At 39.0% G+C, this 19,356-nt stretch overlaps 2 protein-coding genes across 7 annotated transcripts in view; one reads left to right on the top strand and one right to left on the bottom strand.

The window, feature by feature from the left end:
- The window catches only part of DARS2 (aspartyl-tRNA synthetase 2, mitochondrial), a 29,753-nt gene extending 28,996 nt beyond the window's left edge, over positions 1-757 (bottom strand). Inside the window, exon 1 of one of the 2 annotated variants that reach the window (XM_001493086.7) lies at positions 44-757. In XM_001493086.7, coding sequence (XP_001493136.2) covers positions 44-164 — 121 coding nt within the window. In that variant the 5' untranslated portion in view covers positions 165-757. The remainder of the gene's footprint in view (positions 1-43) is intronic. The other variant, XM_014739540.3, reaches the window with a different exon arrangement.
- CENPL (centromere protein L) lies at positions 538-16,044 on the top strand. 5 transcript variants are annotated; one of them, XM_070267711.1, is made up of 6 exons: positions 962-1,020; positions 1,375-1,466; positions 5,472-5,648; positions 7,969-8,220; positions 12,714-13,256; positions 15,461-16,044. In XM_070267711.1, the coding sequence occupies exons 3-6, from the start codon at positions 5,475-5,477 to the stop codon at positions 15,530-15,532; spliced, it is 1,041 nt and encodes a 346-aa protein (XP_070123812.1). In that variant the 5' UTR covers positions 962-1,020; positions 1,375-1,466; positions 5,472-5,474; the 3' UTR covers positions 15,533-16,044. The 5 variants fall into 5 exon arrangements, with proteins under 5 accessions (XP_014595033.2, XP_070123812.1, XP_001497154.1 ...); XM_070267710.1 differs by having other exon boundaries at positions 984-1,083; XM_014739547.3 differs by having other exon boundaries at positions 538-1,558.
- Positions 16,045-19,356: the final 3,312 nt, after the last annotated feature.

The following is a 19,356-nucleotide window of genomic DNA, read 5'->3' as shown; positions in this document are numbered from 1 at the left end:
GGAGGAAGTCTGTGCTGGGGACAGCGCTCTTCATTGCTTTCACCTGGAATTCTCCTCCGTGAACTCAGCACCAGACTTCTGGAGAGAGAACCCCAGATCAGCTGGGTGGTCCTTCCGGTGGGGCTGGATAAACCCCGGTAGAGCCGATTTAGCCAACAGAACATGTTAGAGCCGCAGGGTGGCGAGAGGCGCTCACGAATCCCACTCTGCCGGTTTTGGATGGTGGTCAAAAGTCAGTTTTGGAAAAACACACAAATCCTTTAAAAATGCTAGGAGTTCTCACTCTCTTTTCCAATATTTAAGCCCTTCTCTGCTGAACATTCAAGTACACGTGTCTGGAAACTAGAAAAATCTTAAAGGTCTTTGGGGCCCTTGGGGGAGCGGGTTGGGGAAAGTCCTTCCAGCCCCTCTCAGTGCCCCGTTTTCCACTTCTATTAACAAAGCTGCGGCCAGATGTTTCGGGAGAACGATTCCACACAGCAGCGCAAGGCGGGAGCCCGTGACCGTGCAGAGGCGGAAGGGGCCGGTCACCTGGCTACGCCCTTCCACGCTTCCCCGAAGGCAGAACCGAAAAACAGGGAAGAACCCGGCCTCGAGTTTCAAATCTCCCAAATTTGGCGGCCGAACTCGAGTCTTCAGCAGGAGGAAGGCGAGCAAATCGAAAAGGTTCTCAGCACCCGAACCGATAAACGCCCAGCCGCTGGGAGCCAAGCGCTGCCCAGCCCACCCCACAGAGCGCCCAAGATACGGCGAAGGCGTTCGACCAATCACAGCAGAGGTGCCCCCGCCATGCTTACTACGGGCGGAAATGTGAAGGAAAGCGCACCGGAAGAAGAGAGCTGCGGGGGGCAATAGCGCGTAATTATGCCAGTTGACAATAATGGTTAGACGGCTCTACCTTGCCCTCAGTTAACATGGCGACCTAGTTGCTTCACCGACTTGGAATCGGCGCCAGGGAGTCTTCCTGCGTCGGGCCGCAGAGCGAGTCGGGAAACGATTTTAAACTGAGGAGGCGCCGAGGTTTGAGTTGCCGCTTCTCAACGGCGGGATTTCCGAGCTGGCTTTAGTCCCTGAAGGGCTCAGGTGGAGAGGGGCGAGTTGGGACAAATTGTCCCTTGCCCTTCCCCTCCGCGGGCAGAAGCCAACTCCGCAGGAACGAGGGTCGCAGAATTGGGTGGCTCTGTCAGCGGAAATATCCCTCCCGGGGTGAAGGCGCAGGGCTTACCTGGCGACGGAGGGCGCGGAGGTCTCCTTACTGGGCGCGTTTGTGTCCATCGTGAACCCATTTGTTGGGGATCGAGAGGGATTTTGGGAGGGCCAAGGCTTCCTCCGGACGCTCTCGTAGCTGTCACTTTGGCGGCTTTCTTGCTTCAGGGGACTTCAGTCTCGACGTAGTTTTGGACCCGGACTTGAAGCATGATTCGTGAGGCTGGAATGGGTGACAGCGTCATCACGGCATTTTAGTGGTAAGATGCTTCGTGTTGGGCCAGGACTGGCAGCAGACTTTATATTTTGTCCTGTTGTACGGTCGTTCTCTTTACAATACTTGTGTCTTGAGGTGAGTTTCACACTACGTGCTTAGCACTCTGCTAAGCGTTGGTGTTGGGGCGGTTGGATTTAGGTGTTGGTGGCAATGTAGAAAAGTGATGTAAGTCAGGGTCCCTTCCTTCATGGACAGGCCACAAGAAAAAATAACTCAGTTGTAATTGTGTGTTATGAACTACAGATGCAAGAGGAGTTGGCGGATTGGTTTCAAAAGGAATGAGATGACTTGGATTTAAACAAAAAACGTTTAGTGTTAGGAATACTATCATATCTAGCTCTATGGATATGGCAGAGCTTCTCCTGAGGAAGTGAAACGTGCAGGTCGGATTGGATTTGGTCAGACAAGTGGCAGGAGAGAAGTATTCTTAGTTGGCGATAGGTTGAATAAAAATGTCGGGGAGCAGAGAAAAACATGACAGGCGTGAGGAGCAATGGGGTGATCATCAGTCTAGGGTAGGGGGTGCCTGTTTGGATGTAGGGCAGTGGTTCTTAACCTTTAAAAAAGTTGTCCATGTATACTGGACTTTTCCTCACCTGCCTCTGCCACCAAGTACACGTGCATACAGCGTTTTGCTTACAACCTTAGAGCGTTGTTGGATTTTGGAGGCCGTTTGTTTGTGGGTCTTGGGGTAGGAACTCCTGAAGTAGTAGAAAATGAACCTTGATAGGATCAGACAATAAGATCAGATAATGCGGTGCCCTGAAACCCAGACAGAGCAGTTCTGACTTCATTTCAAAGATGTGTGGGAATTGTTATGGAATCTCAGGCAAGGTAATGACAAGGCAAAAGTGGTGTCTATGGAAAGACTAGTCATGGATTGGGGAAGGGGGTTAAGATTTGGAACGAGGTAGGTGGCTGTAATCAAGAGTGGAAGTGAAGGCCAAGTCTGAGAGGGCTAGTGTATATCCTTTTAAGAAGTATGTGAGAATTTGATAATAAACTGGATGTAAAGGTGAAGTTGAGGGAAGAGTGAAAGATGACCACGATGTACTTTAAGGGGCAGGGAAGAAAATGAGAAGGAAGAATGGAATTATTACTGAGAGAAACAGGGTAGTTGGAAAGGAAAGACTGGTTGTGAAATAATGTTTAGCTTTGAACTTAATGAGTTTGAGGACACGAAAGGTTTAATGTCCTACAGGAAATTGGAAATGCTGGTGCAGAGGTCTGAAGATAGAGATTTAGGAGTCATATGTAGGACGAATGTTTTCATATGCAGAATGAGTGATTTCAGAGGGACACCCACTGTTGGGACAAGAGGAAGAACAGAAATCAGCAGATAAATCGGAAGGAACTATAAGAAATAAGGAGAAAAAAACCCTAAAAATTGAGTGTCTGAAAAAAAAGGTAACAGAAAGTTTAGAGGAGTAAGGATGGACAAATTTGATGAACCAAGTATTTGGCCATGGTTTTAGCAAAAACATTGTTGGTAACCTTCAAAAATGGAGTTTCTTTATAGTGATGGATACAGAAAAGAGATTGCTGAAGATTTCCAATAAGATATTCATTAGTAATTGGAGGCAGTGGTTGTATACCACATTTCCAGGAGATTGGTCTCAAGAGAAATGAAATGAATTGGATTTAAACAAAAAATTTTTAGCGTTAGGAATACTAGAATATGCGTGGCAGTGGAAGAAAAATATCCTGTGTAAGAGATTAGAGATAATAGAGGTTTGAAATAAACATGGGAGGTGGTGTCCAAGGGCGATGTAAAGGGATATGGGGACCCAGAATATTGGTTGAGGGATTAGCTTTAGAAAGCAAGTAAGAGGATCTGTTTCCTTACAATTGGAAGGAAGAATATTGGGACAGTAAAATATTGAGTCAGGATATATTTTCAACCTCTTAATTATTGAGCAGGGCAAAATTACACATTGACTGTGGAGTGAGAAGGTAAAATAGATATGTAGTTTTCTAATCTTCAGTGCATGGATTGTGCTATTTCACATTACTGTTAACATTAAATACTCAAGCGAAATGTCTTCTCAAAACCAACCCTCTCAGTGCTAATAGTCTTTTTCTCACATAGATAGACTTTAAAATCTTTTTGGAATTCATAGCATTTCTCTTTTAAGGAGTCAAATCCGGTAGGGCTTATTTTGCCTTGAAGTTGGTCCCTGTTGAAAAGCAATGTGGAAGAAGTAGGTAAGAGCCCCTGCTCTCGAGTTAGACTGTCTGGGTTCAAATCCTGGCTCTTTTGCTCTTTAACTGTATGACTTTGGCAAGTTACTTAACTTCTCTGTCTTCCCATCTCTCAACTGGGAATATAATAATCCATCTCATGGGGTTGAGGATTAAATGAGAAAATATTTGTTAGGGGCTTAGAAGAGTACCTGGCACATGATGAATAGTTAATAAATGTTACCAGTCATTCCAAATAAAAAATTTGAAAGAAACATTCGGTGTAGACAAGAATTTAAAACTCCCTTTAAAATAGATAATTTAGTGTGCATTTGAAGATAGAATACTTTAGAGTAGCTGCTGTTTAAATTGTATGATATATGATCTTGCTTTGGGCGTTACTGGAGCTTTGAGAACTGTATGTTTAATTTATGGAGTTTTGTGCAAGATATAGAGGGTATCCTACTTTGACATATTGAAATTTAAATATAGTAACAAATATAACTTTCCATTTGTGAAAAACTTTTTAAAAAGGGTAACTATGCCAGTACTTGGGAGTAATTATTATAACTTTTAAATCATAATTCTATTCAGTGGAAGTTATATCATAATTTTGGAGTTCTGTGAAATACTTCTGTTCAATGAAACCAATACTATTTAACAATTAAGGAGCACTCAGCATTATATTAAGGTAATTATACAAGAGAAATATAAAGCATGGTTTCAGTCAGAGTAGTTTAGTCTTGCTGGGAAGAGAAGAAATGCACACCATAAAAATAGTGCAAGGACGTCTAAGAATACTGGCCAAAGTGAGTGGCACAGACTGGGTGATAGAGGAGAGCTGCATAGGCTGGTATATTATTAATCTCCAAAGATTTTATAGAATGTTTTTGAGAGATTTTATTGACTCATCTAGAGGGTTTGGGGGCTTTTTCAAAATATTTACCCCTCAGATCTCATTCTACACACACACGTGCACCCCCCCCCCCCCCCCCACACACACACACTGCTTCTAGGAATGAGACACTGATGCAGACAGAAGTCTATAACAGGCATTCTAGGGAAGAAGGTTAACAGAACTCTACTACTTGAAAGGGGATCAAATTCAAGCCTGGTCTTAAAGGAGGTGGAATGGAAAAAGGATGCTTCAGATAGGGAATATAGTTGATAGGTGAAAACATGAAGACAAGAATATGTTTGTGTGTAGGAGAAGTAGGAGGGTAAGGACAAGCTGAATTATGAAAGATCTTAAATATCCAGCAGAAGAGTAGAATTTATCTTGTCGTTGTAAAGTTTTTTGCACAGGTGACTAATAATAAAGTTCCGTTTCTGAAGAATGAGTTACCCTTAGATATAGAAAGCACTTGGTTATCCTAGCAAGAACCTGGCTAAGGAAGTAGCTTTGGGAATGGATGACAGAGAGACTATTGAAGGAAAGACTCTAAAGAATGTGCTTAATGACTACATGTTAAAGAATGAAAGTGGGAGACTACTTAAATGAATTTAAATTAACTTAGAAAATTGACAGGAATTTGAAAATGGACCAGCTAGCTTTTGGAAGGAGGTGGCTAGGAAGCAGGTGAATTTAGTTTTGAGCTTACTGTGTTTGAGGTATCTGTAAGATAGTCATAAAAAATAGCCTGTAGCCAATGAGAAATACAGGACTTGGTTGAAAAGTCAAAACTGGGGACAGGGAGGGGGAGGGAGAGAGAAATAATTCCTTTATAGAGAGGAGAAGACTCAGTGAAACTGAGCGTGAATTAACTCTTTGGTGTTCAAAACTTTGGTTTTATTATCGTTTACGTAGACCATGGATTCTTGTGATACACCAGAATCGACTCCTAGACAACGTGCATCCTCAAGGCTTAAAGATTACTTTATAGGTGCCACCCCTCTGCAGAAACGATTAGAATCGGTCAGGAGGCAAACCTCTTTTGTCCCAACTCCACCTCGAAGGAAAATTCCCCAGTGTTCACAATTGCAGGTATGCTTTTTGTGTTCTTTCGTGTTACTCAGTAATTGAGAATATCTCTGAACAAAGAATTTCAACTTTTGATAGTATTTATAGTATCTTCTTAATCCCTCAGGTAATAAAATAAATGAGAAACAGCTAAAACAATTATTCACACTATCAGTACCTCCTCTGTTATATCTTTTAACCTCCTTTAATCTGGAACATCCACAATATTTGTCTTTTATTGACACTGACATTTTTGCAGAATATAGTTTCCTCCTCTCTCCTTTTTATTTATTTATTTATTTATTATTATTATTTTTTAAAGATTTTATTTTTCCTTTTTCTCCCCAAAGCCCCCTGGTACATAGTTGTTTATTTTAGTTGTGAGTCCTTCTAGTTGTGGCATGTGGGATGCCTCCTCAGCATGGCTTGATGAGTGGTGCCGTGTCTGCACTGGCAAAACCCTGGGCCGCCAAAGCACAGCGCTCGAACTTAACCCCTCGGCCTTGGGGCCGGCCCCCCTCCTCTCTCCTTTTTAAATAGAATATTCCTCATTTTGTATTTGTCTGATATTTCCTCACGATTAGATCGAAGTTATGTTTTCTCAGCTAGGATACTGCATAGGTGGTGTTGTGTCCTTCTTGGGGAAAAACATCTGGTAGCACTTGGTGATGTTAATTTTGATCATCCTGTCAAGATGTTGCCCAATAATTACCTTTTTGTTCCCCTCTGCAGCTAATAAGCAGTCTGTTGGGGAAGACATTTTAAGATAATGCAAATATCCTATTCCCTGTCAAAATTTCTCCTAACACGTAACGTCCATTAATAATTTTTGCCTCATCCCATCTTTATCGTGATGGTTGCAAAATAATGATTTTCCAACTCCATTTGCTCCATATTTACTAACCAGGCTTTGGCATTCTGTTGTAAGCCCTTCTCACTTCTACATTTATTTATTTATCTCTTTATTGGTATGGACTCATGAATTCCCGTTTTTCAAATTTTTCTAGTTCCTCACTAAATTATTTTGATGTTTAAATTGTTCCAGATTTGTCTGGTGACAACAGGCTCTTGATCATTCATAAACAACCCTGAAGATATATAACATTATTGATTTGTAATTTTACTGAAACATGAAATAAAACCCTGATCAATACAAGTTTTGTGTGTGGTTTTGAGTCACCTAGCAAGGAGCCTGCTGATCCATCACCCACATGCTCTTATAACTTTGTTTTCTTGTCAGTGTTGAGTACATAGTATCTTCTGCGATATGAGAAAACTTTTGTTTCTTTGTGAAAACTTTCTTAAAGAAAAATTACTAGTGCTGGTAATGAAAGTGATGGTTCTTAACCAGAAAACAGAAAGTGTATATAAATTAAAGGTTGGAGTGTCCAATTCAGTGCTTCCTTCTGTCTATGATATAAATAATTTTGTTGTACCTTTTGATAGTAATAAGAAAAAGGTTTATCACTTTTTAATAAAAGTATATAACTGTTTCCATGAATACTCTAATCAGAACAAATATTTTTGTCAAGTAGACAACTGTGGTGAAAGTTCCAAAAGATATTTGGAACTGTGAGACTATGCCAGGAAGTATGAATTCTATAGAAAAATTCAGTTCAGGATAGAACCAGGAGCCTATATGGGATGACCCTCAATAAGGCCTTAGAGCCAATGCAATTGATGGTACGTTGGTTCTAATAGAGCACGGCCAAAAAATTTCCATGTTATCTTTTAATTTAATCTATTGAATTAGGCATTGTGTCAGAGTAGATTTACTAGAAACAATTTTAAAAATCACTTAATTAAAGTCAACCTAATTAGATGCTCCAGGAATAGTTACTATTTTCAAAATCTGTAATTTGAAGTTTCTAAATCTGAAACATAGATGTTCATCCAATAAATATTTACTGAACACCTGTTGGCGTTGTTCTAGGTGCTAGAGGTGTAATAGACAATAAAAATCAGATAAATATATAATGCCAGTAGTAGATGCTGTGAAAAAAATAAAACATGTTAAGGAGATGTAGAGTGACAAAAGTTGGAGTGGGTGCAGGTGCTACTTTAGATAGAGTGGCCTCTTGAGTGACATTTGGGCAGAGACCTGAATGAAGGAAAGGAACATACCAGTGAACCCCTGTGGGAAGAGCTTTCCAAAGGGGGAGGTGCAACAAATGCAGAGGCCCATTCAACGATCTTCAAAGAGTCCTGCAAACTCCAGTTTGGCTAGAGTACAAAGATCAAGTATCCACTAATAGATTTGTATTAAATATGTGAAATCTTATGATTAAATTCTTTACTCATGTTTCCTAATTCTTAAACTTCTTTTGTTTTGATTTTCTTTTAGGAAGATGTTGATCCTCAAAAGGTTGCATTCCTTCTGCATAAACAGTGGACTTTATATAGTTTAACTCCCCTATATAAATTCTCCTATACTAATCTCAAAGAGTATTCTAAACTTCTGGGTGCATTTATTGCTGCTGAAAAGCAGAAAGGACTTGCTGTAGAAGTGGGAGAAGACTTCAACATCAAAGTGATTTTCTCTGCTCTCCTAGGAATGAAAGGAACACAAAGAGACCCTGAAGCATTTCTTGTCCAGGTATCATATATAAGCAATACTTGCTTCCTAGGGGAAAAGAATCTGCATTGTCTTACTGTTTTTAAAATTCTTAGGCTTGTGATTTATAACCTATTGTTTAAGTTATTTTGTTGAGGTCATATTGGCTTACAACATTGTGTAAATTTCAGGTGTACATTATTATATATCAGTTTCTGTGTAGACTGCATCATGTTCACCACTGATAGTCTAGTTTTTATCCATCACCATACATATGTGCCCCTTTCTCTCGCCCCCTTCCCCTCTGGTAACCACGGATTTGTTCTCCATATCCATGTGTTTATCTTCCACATATGAGTGAAATCATACAGTGTTTGTCTTTCTCTGGCTTATTTCTCTTAGCATAGCACCCTCAAGGTCCATCCATGGTCTTGCAAGTGGGATGATTTTGTCCCTTTTTTTATGGCTGAGTAGTATTCCATTGTGTGTGTGTGTGTGTGTGTGTGTGTGTGTGTGTATACACACACCACATCTTTTTTATCCATTCATCCATTGATGGGCACTGAGGTTGCTTCCCCTTGGCTACTGTGAATAATGCTGCCATGAACATACGGGTGCATAAATCTGTTTGTATTGTTGATTTCTTGTTCTTTGGATGGATACCCAGTGGTAGGATAGCTGGATCATATGGTGTTTCTATTTTTAATTTTTTGAGAACTCTCCATACTGTTTTCCATAGTGGTTGCACCAGTTTGCATTCCTACCAGCAGTGTATGAGGGTTCCCTCTTCTCCACATCCTCTCCAACACTTGTTATTTCTTGTCTTGTTAATTCTAGCCATTCTGATAGGTGTGAGGTGATGTCTTAGTGTAGTTTTGATTTGCGTTTCCCTAAGAATTAGTGATGTTGAACATCTTTTCATGTGCCTGTTGGCCATCTGTATATCTTCTTTGGAAAAATGTCCGTTCATATCTTCTGCCTGTTTTTTTTTTCATTTATTTGTTTATTTTTGGATGTATATCATAATATATTTTGAATTCTGTGTAGATTACATCATGTTCGTTCTGCCTGTTTTTTGATCAGGTTGGTTATTTTGTTGTTGAATTGTATGAGTTCTTTATATATTTTGGAAATTAACCCCTTCTTGGGCATTTGGTTTGCAAATATTATCTCCCACTTGGTGGGTTGTCTTTTCATTTTGTTCAAAATTTCCTTTGCCTTAGGTCTGCTCTGTGTTTTATGCTTTTTGCATTATTTTTTAATCTCATTAATTGTGTTCTTCATCTCCAGAATTTCTGTTTGGTTCTTTTTAGAATTTAGGTCTCTTTGGTGAAGTATTCCTTCTGTTCATTAATTTTGTTCCTGAGCTCATTGAACTGTGTTTCTGAGTTTTCTTGTAACTCTTCAAATTTCTTTGTTCCTGTTATTTTGAATTCTTTGTCAGGTAGATTGTAAACTTCTGTGACTGCAGATTTGGTTTCTGGAGAGTTGTCATTTTCCTTCTGTTCTGCAGTGTTACTTTAGTTCTTTATGGTATTTGATGAATTGGTCCTCTGCTGTCGCAGTTGTGGGAGTAATCACCTTCTGTCATTTGGGTATGGCCTTGATTACTTTGGTTCTGGTCACCTCAGTCTCCTGTTCCTCCGCTGGCTCTCTGCAGGCTTGGATGCTATTGTCCTTTGCACCGTCTGTGTTGCTGTTTCCCAGTTGTCTGGGGGTGCTTGTTGTACCACTGCCAGGGGTGCTGGGTTCATGGGTGTCACTGGTGGGGTCTTGGGGACCTGGGTTCTTGTATGCAGTCCCTGCTGCTGGTGAGTTGGTGTTGGGGGTGTTGCCACTGGGGGCTGGGTGCTCCCACCTTGTCTGCTTGTAGTTGTGCAGTTTGGGTCATTGCTTCTGCTGTGGCTCCACCGACCATACACTGTTGTGGGGTGGGGCCACTGCCATGCTGCTACCTCCTGCCTTGGACATTTTCAGGCATGGAGCTGCCACTGGTCATCACCATTGCCCTTGGGGCGTTCCCACATTCAGGGTTGCCACTGGCTGCTGCTGCCTCTGCCGCTGCTCCTTGGGCATTCCTACACGTGTGAGGCCACTGGCTGCCGCCGCAGCCTCCCAGGTCTTCACATATGTGGGGCTGCTGCCACTCCACCAATGTTTGGGTGCATGGGGCTGGGCCGCTCTCACCTCCGCTCAGTTGTGTGGGCCACTGTGTGAGGATCCACATCCTGGATTGCTGCCATGGGGGGTGAGGAAGGGGGTTGTTCCCCTAGTTCCACTCTTCAGGGGAGTTGCGTCCCCCCACCTTCAGATGTATAGCCGCCTGGTCTCTTAGGTGTCCTGTTGTGCTCTGTAGGGAACCCTCTGTTGGTCAATGGATGTCTGGTTGTACTTCAGAGGCAGGAGACAAAGGGAACCTCCCACTCCGCCATGATGCTGACATCACTCTCCTTGTTTGTTTATTTGTATAGATCAGGGGTCAGCAAACTATGGCCAGATCTGACCCATTGCTTGTTTTGTAAATAAGGTTTGGTTTTTTTTGTTGGAACAGAACCCCTTTAGCTTTCTTTCATATTGTCTATAGCTACTTTTGTGTTACAAGAGCAGAGTTGAGTAGTTGCTGCAGAGACCATGTATCTTGCTAAGCCTAAAATATTTACTACCTGGCCCTTTACAGAAGAAGTTTGCTGACCCCTGGTATAGATCATAGTATTGACAAGAATCTCAAGATTCCTAGGAGTAGGTTCAGGTGCATATAACAGAAAGCCTAAATAATGGTGGAGTAAACAAGATAGAGGTTTATTTGTCTTATAAAAAGCTGTCTGGAGATAAGCTGTCTAAGGCAGGTATATGCTTCATGAAATTATTAGTAATCTAGGTTCCTTCTGTCTTCTCTGTGATCCTTGGTGCATGGGTCCCATCCATGAGGTCACCTTTTAGTCTAAGATGGCTTCTGGAGCTCTAAATATTATATTCAAGTTCCAGGCAGGCAGTAGGAGGAAGATAGGAAGGACAATCAGGATGCCTGCTGCTGAGTAAATCTTTTATGAGACTTGCTGAGACCCAACAACTTCTCTTGACATCCCAGTTGGAAGGGAGACTAGAAAAATTTTCTTTTTTAGTGGGTACTTTGCCACCTTGAGTAAAAGCACAGTTTTATTGTGGAAGGAAAAATAGACACTGGGTAGACAATTAGAGGTAGTTGATGCCCAGAGAAGTTATGTGGTTTGCATGTCATCAGGCAAGCAGATGTTCTTGTGAGGAATAGAAATGACCTCTTGAATTCCTAGTATAGTGTCCTAATAGTTTTCAAATTAAATCTCATTTCTTGACAGGGTTACAGGACTCTTAGATCATGAAAGTGTGATAGGCATAATATATCCGGGCTTTAAGGTATTTGAGAGTCTCTTATAATCCCTTGAACAAGAAGGAGAAATATGGTAAAATAACTACTTAAATGATCATCTCTAAAGGGATATGATACTGGGCTGTGATCTTCACCTTGCCCTGGTCAAGCTTTAATTAAAACTTCTATGAATATCTGGAAGGTATGTTTGTCATGTAATTTACACATTTAGATTTTGAAGCATTAGTTAATCTGCTGGAAAATATAATCAAGATTCTAAAAGATCTGAATGTGTTGGCACAATGGGCCAAATTGAAAGAGATTAAAATTTTAAGCCTCAGTACAGGTTGGGGAGGATTTACCTGTTACCAGCAAAAATGAATATGTTGGGCTAATTTATGTAAAGTTGTCAACTAAAAACCAGAGAACTACTCTAATCTAAGATTATGTTAATAGGAGTATAATCTAGGTTAAAGATAGTGACAGTCCTGTAATTAATCAGACCTCTTTGAAGTAATTAGGTTCAGTTATGAGTGACTCCCATGCAGAAGAATTTCAGAGAAGAGTGACCAGGATAGTTTGAGAACTTGAGTGTATGTCCTAGGAGGAATGGTTGAAGAAACTGGAGATGTTGAACTTGGCAGTACATATGATAGGGATCATCAGACATTTGAAGGGCTTTTCCTGTAGAAGACAGGTTACATTTGATTTGTTCTATATGCATGTAAGGAAGAAAGCAGGAGTGGAAACTGTAGGGACTAACACATTGAAAGAACATTTTAAGTTGATAGAAAGAGCTGCTTTAGGAAATCTTGAAGTTTTCCTCGATGAAAGAATTCAAGCACTTTGGATTTGGTGACCTTTTACAGTCCCTTCTAAAGTTGAGATTTTGAGGTTCTTTTCAACATACTGTACCTCGTTATGCCATATTGGCCTTTCTTATTTTGCATTTTGGTTGCACCAAGATCTTAGCATATACCATGTCTCTAGTATATAAGAATATTAGAAGAAAGGTCAATTAACTTGATAAGCCCTAATAATGATTAGGGAGGCTATTTTCTCTGTGTTTTTTGGCAAGTAATACAACGTATCTTATTTTTTAATGTGCAAATTAGTTTTGAGATTGTGTAATTTAGGGGGAAATGTACTTTTGAACTTAATGAACCTGTTTTCTTTTCTTTCTTGGTAGATTCTGTCAAAATCTCAATTGCCGTCTGAGAATAGAGAAGGTAAAGTGTTGTGGACTGGTTGGTTCTGCTGTATATTTGGAGACAGTCTTCTGGAGACTGTTTCAGAAGATTTCACCTGTCTACCCTTATTTCTTGCAAATGGAGCAGAGACTAATACAGCCATGATTGGAACCTGGTTTCAGAAAACTTTTGACTGTTATTTCAGTCCCTTAGCAATCAATGCATATAATCTTTCCTGGATGGCTGCTATGTGGACTGCATGCAAAATGGACCATTATATGGCTACTACTGAATTTCTTTGGTCTGTACCCTGTAGCCCTCAACGTCTGGACATTTCTTATGCCATACATCCAGAGGATGCAAAAGCTTTGTGGGACAGTGTCCACAAAACACCTGGGGAAGTTACCCAGGAGGAAGTTGACTTGTTCATGGACTGCCTTTATTCACATTTCCATAGGCATTTCAAAATTCATTTATCAGCCACAAGATTGGTTCGTGTTTCAACATCTGTAGCTTCAGCACATACTGATGGAAAAATAAAGGTTAGTTTGAACAAATCTAGTTAAGTAATTTTTCCTTATTGTTGCATAGATTCCAAAATGTATGGTGATTGTATTTTCCACATTGAAGAAACACATTTGAATGTCTGCCAATTCAAGACAGTAGAGAAATTTTATTTTATGCTTTATAAATGATTTACTAAAAACTCTTCAACCTTCTAGATGCATTTTTATAATGGGAGGATACTATATGCTGTGTGCTACAGTTTTGGCAATAATATGAATTATCTCTAGTAACTTTGAAACTTTCAAAATTGTTTCTTGTCAAACTTGGAAATAATTATCAGAGTAACAGTGGATTTTGTGTGTTAGATGAGAAAATTACAGCCAGAAACACAGAACTAAGATATCATCTTTATATTTCAGGCTTTTCTATCCCTACTGGGAAAGAAATAATACAGATATTGTTTTAGTCTCTATGAAGTCCTTATCAGAGGAAATATCAGAAATAAACTGAGAGTAGGTACTTAAATATATTAAAAAATTAATATATTTAAAATATACTAAAATACAGCTAAAGTAAACACTCAGTGAATATTGGTCTTGTTGCTATTCCAGAAGTTAAACATATCTTAACTCTAATCAGTAGAGCATCCCTGTAGTTAGGTGTTTTATCCACATTTTATTTTTAAAACAAGGAAACTTAGGCCAAGATTGGTTTAAGTGACACATGCAAGATAGCTCAGTAAGAGGAGGAGTCAAGATTTGAATGCTTATCTCTTAGGTTGCAAGAAGTTCATACTCTGTTCATAAGCACTGTATTAGTGCTTTTCAAACTGGAGGTCACAGTACAGCACTAGGTTGGGAAATAATTTTGATGGGAAGTTACCAGTTTTAAAAAACAAAAGAAAGAAATAGAAAATATAAAAATGAGAGTGTATTGCATATGGTAAGGATATACATTTGCTTGTACTGGGTCATGATGTTAAATTTATTTCTTACTATGGTTTGCAGTAAAAAATTTGAAAGATTATACTATGCCGTATTACTTTGACATTATAAAGAAAAAGATTTACATTTTAGTACCTCAGAATTCAATGTTCATGAAGTCCTTATATATTTTAAAATTTGGTTTCCATATGCCCACACTCTATTAATAAACCGCATTTAAAAACTATTTTATATAACATGTTCTTATCCATCTATGAATATAAGGATGTTCCTTAAACACATTTATTTTATCTGGTCTATTCTAAATCTAAGAGCCTCTCTTAATGAGGTAAGATAGTAACTGTGCGTCCTAGGTTCAAATGATGCCATGATGTTGCTAACATTTATTAGGCACTAACTTGTACCAGGCAATATTAAGCATTTTATGCATGTTGTTTCATTTAGTTTTCATAACAACTTATTTATATAGGTTGTAAAGAGGAAACTGTAGCACAGGGGATAAGTCGATTCCCTAAGATCACACAGCTAACCAGTGGAATCGGAATTTGCACCTAGTCACCTGACTCAAAAGCATATGCTTTAAACTGCAATACCATAGTGCCTCTCAAAAGTTTGAAATTAATGTGTTAACCAGGTTTCTGCCATCTGCTTAGTTTCTAAAAGATACCTTTGGAATTGTACATCCCTTTAAGAAAAAGGAAGCTATGGAACCTCTTTGTAGAAAATGTAGATACTTTTTTTTTAAAAGATTTTATTTTTCCTTTTTCTCCCCAAAGCCCCCAAGTACATAGTTGTATATTTTAGTTGTGGTACGTGGGACGCTGCCTCAGCACGGCCTGATGAGCAGTGCCATGTCCGCCCCCAGGATCTGAACTGGTGGAACCCTGGGCCACCAAAGCGGAGCGTGCTAACTTAACCACTCGGCCACAGGGCCAGCCCCAAGAAAATGTAGATACTTAATTTGCATACAAGTCCAAGGGGTTCATAGATAGCCCTTCCTCCCCCTCACTCCTTAGGCAGATGGTCAGTCCCGCCATGGAAGCCAGGATAAATAAGAACTCTTGTCTAATTACCTCTAAGCACCATTGACTAATAGTTGTAAATTTAATTAAAGTTAGTAGTCTTCATTAAGTGAAATCTATTTGACTTAGAGCAGCAATGGTTTGGGTTCATATTTGTATCTTAGCTTGCAGATATGGAATTTAAAATAAGCCTGGAATATTTATCAAATATCAAACTGCTTTGTTATCATTATTAATTCTATTTTAATTTTAAATGTCTTTTTTTTTTTTCAGATTCTGTGTCATAAATATCTTATTGGAGTGTTGGCATATTTGACAGAACTGGCAATTTTTCAAATTGAGTGAGGCCTTGTGGGGACGATAAGTTATGGATTATATACCTTTTTCTCACTGATTATTTACCTGATTCCTGTACTGAGAGGGACTGCAGGAGAAATGAGCATCTATCTCTACATCTGTTTTCCTCACAGTGCCTTTAGAGTTGCCCAGATGGAAGCCACGGAGGATCTCGAAGAACAAAGAAGGTGGTAGTGGAGGACCCACAGCCAGGTGGTCATGTAATAGTCATGATCTGGGATGCCAGTCTCTAGAAAAGGCCAACTTGTTAATTTTTGAGCCATCTTTCTATAAAATATATAATGTTTATTATGTCAAACTTTTAGGGTTCAAATGAGATTAATATTGAGTAGTTCTGATTTGGGTCTTTAAAACTTTTAATCCCTTTGAAGCATTTTAGACTTGCATTCAGAGAGAATTTCTCTCTTCTAAAGATGTATTCCTAGCATCATTTTGCTGTGTAAAACTGGCAGAGTCCTCTCTGAAGGAAACTAAAGACTAATATACGTTTTTAAGCCACTAATATGCTTCTGTTTTTATTACTGTTCAATTCTTATTGCAATGTTGAATTAAATATTTGCTTTTAAAGTGAAGCAGTGTGTTTATCAGTGTCTTGGTGGTAGATCTTTAGTTAATGTCTCAGGAATGGGAAGTCCTATGCTTTTTCCCTAGCACAGAAGTTACAAACCAACAATTATATAGAATCATACAAATTGTAGAGTTGAAAGGCACCTGTGAGCCTCTTTTGAGGGCAGAAATTATCTTGTTTAACTTTCAAGTCCCTAATTTTGCTTTAGTACAATGATTGGTAAGTATCTGTAGGTTAAGTGAATGAATTTTAACCAACTCTTCCATTTTACAGATGAAAACTATGAGATCGAGTAATTTAAGAGACTTGCCCAAGATGTTGTATCTAAATCTCTTTTTACTTACTGAGCGTAGGAAGATTTTGTTTTACTTTGGAAATAATGTTCTTTTAAAATCTTGTTTGAAAGAAAGTAACTTTAATAGGCTGTCATTCTAAAAACAAAGATTAACTTTTGAAATGAGGTATTATTTCACATATACTAGGAACAGAAGAGGTAGTAGAAAAAGCAGGGTGTTGGGAGTCAGACATTCATTCATTCAAGTAATATTAAGCTCCTACTGTGCACTTAGAATTGTATTGTAATAGGCATACAGAGTGAAGACAAAAAAGATCTCTGTCCTGTGGAAGTTGTGTTCTAGTGGAGGAAGGCAACAGATAATTTCAGATGGAGATAAATGCTATAAAGAAAATAAGGCAGTGCAATATGAAAAAGGGTGACTAGGATGGGGCCTGCTTTACACCCAGTTGCCAAAGAAGGTCTCTCTGAGGAAGTGACATTTGAGCTGAGTCCTGAATGATGAGAGAGAACTGGCCATGTGAAGATCTGAGGAAGGCTGTGCTAGGTGGGTGAAACTGCAAGAGCAAAGGCCTGGAGATAGATAAGAGCTTGGCTTATTTGAGGAACAAAGGAAGTCTGTGTGGCTGGAGCATAGTGAGTAAGGGTGGAGTAATATGAGATGAAACGAAGAAATTGTGCAGCAGAGACTTCTTCCATGGTGTTAGGTCTCCCAGTTTTTGACTGGGCATGTAGCTGTCCAGAATCAAGGCATTTTCCAGCCTTCCTGATAGGTAGGTATAGTCATATGGTAAGTTCTGACCTATGGCATGTAAAATGCAAGTGTTATGTAGAGTCTCCAGGAATCTTCCTTATAAGATAGCAGGCATGTACCCCTTGCCCTTTTCTTATTCTTCTTCCAACTTTGCTGCTTGGAACAAATATAATGACTGGTACTTTAGCTTCTGTTTGAGGTCACAGGGATGAGGGTCGGGTCCTAGGGATGATGGATCATGGCATGGAAGGAGTTTGTGCCCTGTGGACTTCTTGAAGCTGAACTCCAGTGCCGGCTTCGGGCGGTCTTCCTCCAGACTTATGTCAGAGAAGTAAACGTCTATCTTATTTAAGGTGTTGTTATTTTGAATCTTTTACTCGTAGCCAAACCTAATCCTAACTGATACAGAGAGGTAGGATCCATATCATCTAAGTTTTTATAGGTACTGTGAATAAACTGGATTTTATTTTAAATGCAATGGGAAGCCACTGAAGTTTTCAGGAGAGTAATATGACCCAATTTATATTTTATAAGATTTTATAAGATATGAGAGAAAATGATTTGTAGGTAGACAAGAGTGGAAGAAGGAAAACAGTTAAAAAGGTTGTCAGAAGTGGCATAATCTCTATGGAGAAGTTAGCAATATCTAGCAAAAGTATGTGTGATTTACTTTTTGATAAGCAATGCCACTTACAGGATTCTGTCCTTAGTATCCACTGGCAAAAATCCAAAATGAAGCATGTACAAGGCTATTTATTACAAAATTATTTGTAATAGCAAGACTAAAAACAATCCAAATGCCCATCAGAGGGGGACTGGTTGAATAAATTATGGTATTGCTGCACAATGGATTAGAACCATGCAACTATGAAAAGGTTTGAGGAAGATCTCTAATACTGCCATGGAGTGATCTGTAGGATATATTTTTAAGTAAAAGAGCATGATTTGGACAGAGTATATAGTTTGCTATCTTTTATGGAAGGAATGGGGGAAATATGGGTGTGTGTGTATTTTCTACATTTTCAAAAAATAGTGGAAGGATAAACTGAAAATGAATAAAAGTGGTTACTGATAGGGGAAGGGAAGGAACTGGGTAGAGGGGACAGCAATGAAAGTTAAGACTTATTTGAATGTTTCTTGTTTATAGTTTGGAACCATGTAAGTGTTTTATATAATTACGAAACAAAACTAGATCAAAAAGAAAAAAACAAAGCAATCCTTAAAAATTGAAAACAAATCAACATAACTATATTAAGTACATGCCATAATCACACAAAGAATTATTTTTAGTATCTTTAAATTTTAGTATTTTGACTGTACATTGTCAATGGGCTATATCCTAGCAGGAAAGGAATCTTAAATTGCATTCAGTTATCTTGTTATTAGTAATATTGGTATTGTTATTTTACCACTATTTATAGTTAAGATAAAACATACGTAATTATAACAATGTTAGGAACCAAGATTTTCACTGTAAGAGAAAAGATATAGGATTATAAAATCTAGTTAGCTAAGTAGAAAATCTGTAATATTAAATTTGAATTGGAAATATCAGAATGAACTCATTTATTTTTAAAATGTAAAAGGTTTTGATTTTGATGAAGTCCAATTTATCACTTCTTTTCTTTTGTTTCTTGTGCTTTTGGTGTTGTATCTAAGAAATCATTGCTTAACCTGAGGGGCCAAAGATTTACTTCAATGTTTTCTTCTAAGAATTTTATAATTTTAGCCCTTAAATTTAGGTCTGTAATCCATTTTGAGTTAATTTTTATGTATAGTGTGAGGTAAGCATCCAAATTCATCATTTTGCCTATGAATATTCATTTGTTCCAGCACCATTTATTGAAAAGACTTTTATTTCCCCCTTGAATTGTCTGTCCCTTTCTTAAAAATCAATTGGCCATAAATATTTGAGTTTACTTCTGGACTTTTTTGGGGGGGCAGTGAGGAAGATTTGCCATGAGCGAACATCTGTTGCCAATCTTCCTCTTTTTGCTTGAGGAAGATTGTCAGTGAGCTAACTTCTGTGGCAATCTTCCTCTATTTTGTATGTGAGATGCTGCCACACCATGGCTTGATGAGCGATCTGTAGGTCTGCACCCAGGATCTGAACTGGCGAATCCTGGGCTGCTGAAGTGGAGTGTACGAACTTAACCAATATGCTGCTGGGCTGGCCCCCTGCTTCTGGACTTTTG

Source organism: Equus caballus, chromosome 5 (assembly GCF_041296265.1).
Source record: "Equus caballus isolate H_3958 breed thoroughbred chromosome 5, TB-T2T, whole genome shotgun sequence".
Lineage (NCBI taxonomy): Eukaryota > Metazoa > Chordata > Mammalia > Perissodactyla > Equidae > Equus > Equus caballus.
The sequence above is the reverse complement of the archived record's forward strand: the minus strand, read 5'-3'. Positions and strand labels throughout refer to the sequence as shown.

Bases quoted from the DNA above. Each gene is read 5' to 3' on its own strand.
- CENPL (XM_014739547.3), top strand. From the start codon at position 1,472: ATGCTTCGTGTTGGGCCAGGACTGGCAGCAGACTTTATATTTTGTCCT. The intron at 8,221-12,713 runs GTATCATATATA...CTTTCTTGGTAG, and splicing joins CTGAAGCATTTCTTGTCCAG to ATTCTGTCAAAATCTCAATT. The intron at 13,257-15,460 runs GTTAGTTTGAAC...TTTTTTTTTCAG, and splicing joins ATACTGATGGAAAAATAAAG to ATTCTGTGTCATAAATATCT.